The sequence below is a fragment of the Condylura cristata genome, unplaced genomic scaffold, assembly GCF_000260355.1.
Source record: "Condylura cristata isolate star-nosed mole 26May11 unplaced genomic scaffold, ConCri1.0 scaffold00041, whole genome shotgun sequence".
Lineage (NCBI taxonomy): Eukaryota > Metazoa > Chordata > Mammalia > Eulipotyphla > Talpidae > Condylura > Condylura cristata.
This window is the reverse complement of record NW_004567142.1, coordinates 4,974,920-4,981,966: the sequence shown is the minus strand read 5'-3', so window position 1 is coordinate 4,981,966 and position 7,047 is coordinate 4,974,920. Positions and strand designations below refer to the sequence as shown.

Below are 7,047 nucleotides of genomic sequence, written 5' to 3'. Positions count from 1 at the left end.
GTTCACGCTAGGGGGCCCCGAGAGGGTTGGCCAGCCCCCAACAGTGAAGCTGGCTACTGCTGCCTTCTGGGAGCAGGGATCCTTTCCTCCCCCTGAACTCGGATCATTTCCTGACCCTCAACCCGAGGCAGACACAGGCTGTAGCATCCGAGATCTGGATGTAGAGCCCGGGGGGCGCCAGCCACCGCCAGGCGGGGCAGGGAGGGCTTGGACCTGCGGCCATGGGAGTCGCCTTCCACCGAGTCAACACTGGCATCGCCGGCCCCGATCGGGCTGACCTGACTGCACCCTCGCGGTGGAAATGACGCTAGCACCCCCCAGCTGGCCCAGCCTGCTCCCCAAACGGATCCTCTGAAAGCGCGGCACGCCCGTGAAGTCCCGGCGGCCCCCCGACGCGCAGGACAGAGGCTGCAGCCGGCCTGTAAAGTGTTTGCTGTTGGGTTTTCGTTTGGCTGGTCGTGTGTACACGGTGTATACAAGTTGAGTTGTACAGAAGCCCAAGAAAGAGCAAGAACGAGGGGGAGGAGGGGGGCGGCGGGGCGGGGAGCAGAGTGGATAGAGGAGGGGCAAGGAGACCCATAAAAAATAGAACCACATCCAGACAACAAGGGCAGGGGCCGGGGTGGGGGCAGACACAGACATATCGCAGTAGAAAAGGGGGGGCTACCGGAGGGAACCTCTCTCCCCTCCCCCTCCCCCGCCCCAGGTATGTACAATAAATAAGATTAAAAATAATTAACAAGATGCGCTTTCCCCTCCCACCCGATGCCGAATGCCCTGGGGAGGGGATGGATGGCCTTAGCAAAGATCTTGGCCTGGAGGAGGGGCGTGGGGGGAGGGGTCCCCCTGCTCTGAAGCCACCCCGCCCCCTCAACCATACATAGACTTTTCCTATACATTATGTACAAGGTGGAGGGGCTGGGGCTATGGCCATGGAGGGGGGACTGGGGCCAGGGGAGGGAAACCGTTACTAAATAGACATTTATACATATATATAAATAATTTCTCTGTACACAGGACAGTGGGAGGTATGGGGGGAGCGGAGAGGCTGGGGGAGGGGGAGTCGACCTCTGAACCCTGCCCTGCGGGGGGCAGCACAGACACACCCTGACCAACGACCCCCCTTGCGGGCGGGCGCAGGGCCCAGGGGTCAGTGCCTGAGGACACAGTTCCGTCCCAGCTCTGGGTTCCTGGAGGCAGCGCCCCGGGCCTGGACGGGGTCACCCGCAGCGGCTGTGGGCCTGTGCTTGGGCCAGCAGGTCGCTGAAGGAGTCGAAGAGCTGTTCCAGCCACGGCTGGTTCCGCATGCACTGCTGGACCACCTCCTCCTGGCCCAGGTCCTCGGCGCCGCCCTCGATGGCCAGGGTCTGCGGGGAGGAGAGGCGGCTGGCCAGGGCCGGTGTGCGGGCAGTGGGGGGCTGGGCGCCCCGAGGAGGGGCCGGGGCTGCCTTCTCCAGTCGTTCTGAGGAGGGCCTGGGCGCCTGCAGGACCGGGACTGGGTCCGGCCTCCAGGACGCAGCCAGAGCCGCCGGGGCCGGCTCTGGGGGCGGGCGGCGGGGCCTCACCTGATCTCGGCAGCGCAGGAAGGTGTGGTACTTGTAGTGGTGGAGCGAGTGGTAGAGCGTGTAGTATCCCGACTTGTCCAGCTCCACCTTGAACTCCTGGCAGGCAGAGGGGAGACTCAGCCCCGCCGGCCCCCGCCAACCCCCCGCCGCCGCCCCCGCCACCGGCCCCACCTGGGCTCGGACCACGCTCCGCTTGAGCTTGCTGAGCGTCTTCCGGTTGTAGGGTTCCCCGGCCGGCCGCAGCCGCACGGCCCCGTCCTCGGGGGAGCCCTCCCCGCTCTGCTCCACCTGCAGCTGGGGGAACGTGTGCAGCGCATCCTGCGGGGGCCGACGGGGGGCGTCAGCGGGACGCCCGGGCCCGCACACCCCGGGCCCGCACCGATCTCGGGCCCTCGGCGCCTCAGTTTCCCTCCAGGCTGCAGACACGAGAGATGCTCGGGAGCCCAGGCCGCCTCAAAGGACGGGGGGCCCAGGCCGGCCTGGGGAGGGGCCGTGCGGCCGGGCCCAGGGAGCCTGGTCGCCTGCTGTTTCGGCCCGGCTCAAGGCCAGACTGATGTCCGCCCAGGCCTAGCAGAAGCAGCCTGAGATCACACCCCAGAGCCCTCAGCCACAGGACGCTCGGCTCCACCACAATTCTCTCCTAGAATTCTAGGCTCCGGGCTACCACCCCGCGGAACTCCAAAGCCGAAGATCCACCCTGACGTCCCGCTCCGTGCTCTCACTCGCCCGCAGAATCCTAAAACCAGGCTCACATCCACCCGCAGTTCTCGGCGCTCGCAGCCCGAGTGGCCAGTCCCTGAACCCCGAGTCTGGAAACATCCCGCTGGGCTTCCAGAACCCCGTTGGCGTTTGCCCCGGCTCCGGAGCTGAGAAACACCCCACTCAGAATTTCCGGGCCTAAAACCCACCCCAGGATCCTCAGACCCGGATCCACATCCCACCCAGAGTTTTCAGGGCCAGAGTAACACCTCTTTGGCATTCTCGGGGCCATGTGACTTTCTGTCCTAGCGTGCTCAGAGCTGCCCGGGCCCCGCAGCCCAGCGGCCGGGCCGTCCCGGACGGGAATTCAGTGGATGTGTTAGTCTTGCAGCCACAGCCAGAACTGCAGGTGTCTGCAGCACCTGCCATGCAGAGACCATCAGAGCCAACCTCGCCTTGGCACACAGAGCCCTGGGACAGCCCTGGCACTGCCTCTGTCCCTAAACCTTCATTCCACCGCCACGTGGTACCTGGCCCAGGCCCCCAAACACCCCCCAACATCAGCTGCAGGGCCGCTGCAAGCCCAGCCTGCCCCCGGCCGAGTCTGAAGCTCTGGGGCCTGTCTCCACGGCTGACACGTGCGCCCTTCCTCCAGGCCTGACCCACGGGCCCTACACACCCCACCCAGGCCCCCGGGCACCTGCAGGGCCGGGCTAAGCGACAGCCGCTTCAGGACTTTCTTCTTGTGCTCATTCAGGAGGCCGTCGATCTTCCGCATGGGCGGGAGGTACAGCTCATCTGAAAGACGAGGGGGGGGCATCAGAAGAGCCACGGCCCACAATGCAATGGGGCAAAGGAGAGGCAGGGGACGGGGTCCCCAGTCTTCTGCGCTCTCCGCCCTCACACAGGTTAGCCCCAGCCCCTCCTCCCTCAGACTCCTGTCCGGACCCCAGCCCCCACCTCAGACGCCGACTGCAGGCCCCACCACCCCAGGCGGCAGCTCACCATGAGTATCCTCTAGGGCCTGGATCATGTCAGGGTCGAGTGCTGTGCTCACCAACATCTCCACGTAGCTCCGGTACATCTCCCGCATCGCCCGTGTCTTCAGCAGACGTCCGGGTACTGCCCGCTCTGGGGAAGAAATAGGATGTGCTCAGTATTCCGACTTCCTCTGAGGCCTCTTGCGTGGCAAGCAGAGACCTGACCAGGTGAGAACCCCTGCTCTCAGGGACACCCAGGCCCCCACGGGAGACTGACAGGCCGTCACAGAGGCCTCTGTGATGATCTTAATCTGGGGAGGGTCTGGGGCTCAGAGAAGACTTGTTCAAGTTCACAGAAGCGAGTCTCATGTGCGTCTTAAGTGCCAGAAGAGAGCACTCTAGCCAGTTAACTTAGTGTTTGACTAGTTCAATGTCGATTTGGTAAAGTCTAAAGCATTAGTAAAATAAGTCAGAGAGATTATATCATAAAAGGTAAGACTGGAGGAGGAGGTTGGAGTTCAGACTGTGCAGGTCAGGTCATCCAGGGCCTACAAACACGGTGGAAACAGCAGGGCCTTCATCTGGTAGGTACTAGGGAGCCACAGGAGAGCTGTGAGTAAGTGTAAGTACAGAAAGACCCCTTTGGGGTCACATGGGGAGGGGGGCACAGGAGGTGCCCAGGGGCCAGCTCAGTGGAGCATTAGAGGATTCAGAGATGAGGGACAGGTGACCCAGCAGGAGGGCGGGGCCGTGGGACAGGGCAGAGGGGAGGCCGCAGTCAGGGCAAGGAGCAGGACAGGAACCGTCATCGGTGGCAGGGAGGGAGCCAAGGGCACTGTCGGGTGGTGGGGGAAGGGGGAAGCAGACCCTGCAACCCAAAAACAGACAAGGAGCTCAGTGGGCTGGGGGGCGGGGAGGAACGGGCCCGCGGCTCCCTGGAGAGTTGGGGAGCCTGCCAGCGGGAGGTGCGGAAGAGCAAGAACGAACAGAGCCAAGGACATGGCTTGAGGAAACCCACAAGGAGCCTGAGCAGTGTGGGGGAGAGCGAGGGTGAAGGAGGGCACCCCAATGCCGGTGAGGAAGGGGGTCACCTGTCAGGCCGAGCCGCCCCACCCCAGGCCAAAATCCCTCTACGACTGTTCTCGTCCTTCTGCCCAGTCCTCTCTCACTCCAGGCCCTGGCTTCCCTGCCGAGCCGCAGCCTGGAATGTTCTCTCCTTAGTCACATGACCCCGAGGCATTCAGATCTCTGCTCCAATGTCATTCCCAGGGATCCACCCAATCTTCCTACAACTTTACCCCTTTTAGCTCCTTGATCTCTGGTTGGCTTTACTTTTCTTAACTTCTTTTAATCCCACCTACCTGTGCACTGATTTTTCATAATGGCCTGTAATCTGTTACAGCATGTCTTCACCGGCTTGACCTCCTCCCACCCTGGCTTTGCTTTTATGTTTTAAAAAGATTTATTTATTTATGCATGTTAAGAACTGAGGTACAGACCAGAGGTGTGTGTGGGGGGCAGGGGTGGGTGGGTGAGAGGATTACCCAGAGATGAATGGGGAGCAGAACAGGCAGACTGACTGAAATCCACTGCTGAGGGAGCAGCAGGCAGATGGGAGGGGTCTGCTGCACCCTGTGGGTCGGCTCCCTGGCTGGGGATTGAACTTGTGCTGCAGACAGCATCGTAGTGCTGAGACTAACCCCTTATGCCCCAGGGAGGTCCAGCCACCCCCCACCACCACCACCGTGGGGCACCAATGAGAACACAGACCTCATCTCTTCTGCTGCCCCCCCAGTCGTGGCACATCTGAGGGGCTCAGGCGGCCAGATGGGGGTGGATTAGAGAAAGGAGGTGGAGACACTGCTCTAGCCTCTTTCTAGAACCTTCAGTATGAATATAAGAAAGGAGAGGCCGGCAGATCTAATTTGGACTTCCAGCTTCCAGCACATGTCGAAGGAAGACTTTGGACAAACGAGATTCTGCGAACGCCTGGGATTCACAGTTTTTAGGTCAGATAGGTTCCTGGTTGCTCAGGGGAAGAGGAGCCCCAGGCCCAAGGAAAGACACTGACCCTTGGGAGGCCTGCTACTCCCCACATTTCCTCTCCCCACATTTCACAGGCTTAGAAATGCCAGGGCTGTCATGTCTGTTCAGGGAGGCCAAAGAGTGGATACAACCAGAGAGCCCGTGGAGTGGCGAAAGAATCCATCAGCGCTGTGGAATATTATTCACCCATGAAAAAGACCGAAGCACCGACATGCTACAGCGTGGGTGCAACTCGCAGCACATACTGCGTGACATGACCTTTGTGCAGGAAGCCAGTTCCCAAAGGGTTATACATAGTAGGGCTCCACTCAGATCAAGCAATCAACGACAGGCAAATCTACAAAGTGCCATTTAGTGGTTGCAAACGCCTGGGAGTTGGGAGGAGGGCTGTGAAGACCAATGGGTGGCAGGTTTCCTTCTTGGGTGATGAAAACATTCTAAAATTGGTTACTGAGACAATACACAATTAGAATCCATTGCACTGTATGTCCTCAATACAGGAACCATAAATATAGAACTATCCTTTTGCTTTGTTTTAAGAAAACTGAGGGCCAGGGAAGGAAAGGCTTTTTTCCCTGGTGGCCTCTGGTAAAGTTCCTCCTTTGACCATGACACCGCAGCCCTTGCCTTTTCCCACCTGGCCTATTCTTAGAGGTACACAGGCTTCCCAGAGGAAAAGACTACATTTCCCTGGCTCCCTTGCAGCTATGTGTGGACACGTGACTGAGTTCCGGCCAACGGGAGAGTAGACAGGCTGGGGAGCCACACCCAGATCAGGCGACACAGTGTGGTGGGGAACCTCCCAGGTGCCTCTTCCTGCCCGGGACCAGGTGTTTGAGAGCCACCTGCTGGGGACAGCAGAGCAAGGAGAAGAGAGGAATGTGGGAGCCCGGGCAACCTCTAGAAGAACCTCCTTTCTAGGAACCCCCCACAGGTCAGGGCTGGGTGGACTGCGGACCGGACGCCTCTCACGGCACTCACGGATGTGCAGCGTGCGCGCACAGCTCCCTCTACCCCCAGGGGTGCGTGAGCTCAGGGGTCACTGAACCCCCTGGCATCGCTCGTTTTTTCAGCTGCAAAGGGAGGAGAGCTGCGTGGCGCCAGAGGCAGTGTGGAGTGCTTCAGCGTTGCCTGCCACCTGGCGGGGAGCGGCCGGACAGGCCATCACGCTCAGTGAGGGGCGCCTCTGTTTTTGCTGTCATGGTGACACACCCAGCAACACTGTCTACATCCTGAACCCACTACAGGCAAGGACCCTCCGATGTGCCAGCTCTGCGAACCCATTTTGCAGATGAGGTCACGAAGGCACAGGCCCCCCGGGCCCCCCAGCCCCCTCCGGGGCCCGCTGTGCTGCAGCCACTTCCTGCCTCAGTCTCTGCATCTGTCACGAAGCTCACCATGGCGTCCACTTGCCGAGACTTGGGGACCTTCGACAAGCTGACGGCTCCTTGCTTAGGGCCCAGGGGCTGTCACTCTACTGTGCTGACCAGCCGCCGCTGGGCGTCCCCGCCGTCCATGCCCGAGGCCCCCAGCCGGCCCGGCCCCGGCCGCCAGGTCTTACCGTCCTCGCTGGGCGCTCCAGGCGATGACTCTGAGTCCGAGGAGCTGCCCGGGGGGCCCCCACCCCCGGGGGTGCTGCCCGCTGCCTCTCTGAACCACTTCTTCCTCTTCTTAGGTGGCGGCTCAGCCTTCACCTTGGGGGGCCGGGCCTTGGGCAGCCGGGACGTGGCGGGCTGCCCGGCAGTGGGGCCCCGCTC

General features: G+C 61.4%; 1 protein-coding gene across 1 annotated transcript in view; it reads right to left on the bottom strand.

Moving 5' to 3' along the window:
• Positions 1–422: 422 nt before the first annotated feature.
• Positions 423–7,047, bottom strand: part of PRR12 (proline rich 12) — a 22,640-nt gene continuing 16,015 nt past the window's right edge. Inside the window, exons 10-15 of the mRNA XM_012733506.1 lie at positions 6,852–7,047; positions 3,270–3,395; positions 2,965–3,062; positions 1,737–1,883; positions 1,566–1,661; positions 423–1,367 (exon numbers count right to left, since the gene is read on the bottom strand). The exon at positions 6,852–7,047 is cut by the window's right edge and continues 34 nt beyond it. Coding sequence (XP_012588960.1) covers positions 1,221–1,367; positions 1,566–1,661; positions 1,737–1,883; positions 2,965–3,062; positions 3,270–3,395; positions 6,852–7,047 — 810 coding nt within the window. The 3' untranslated portion in view covers positions 423–1,220. The remainder of the gene's footprint in view (positions 1,368–1,565; positions 1,662–1,736; positions 1,884–2,964; positions 3,063–3,269; positions 3,396–6,851) is intronic.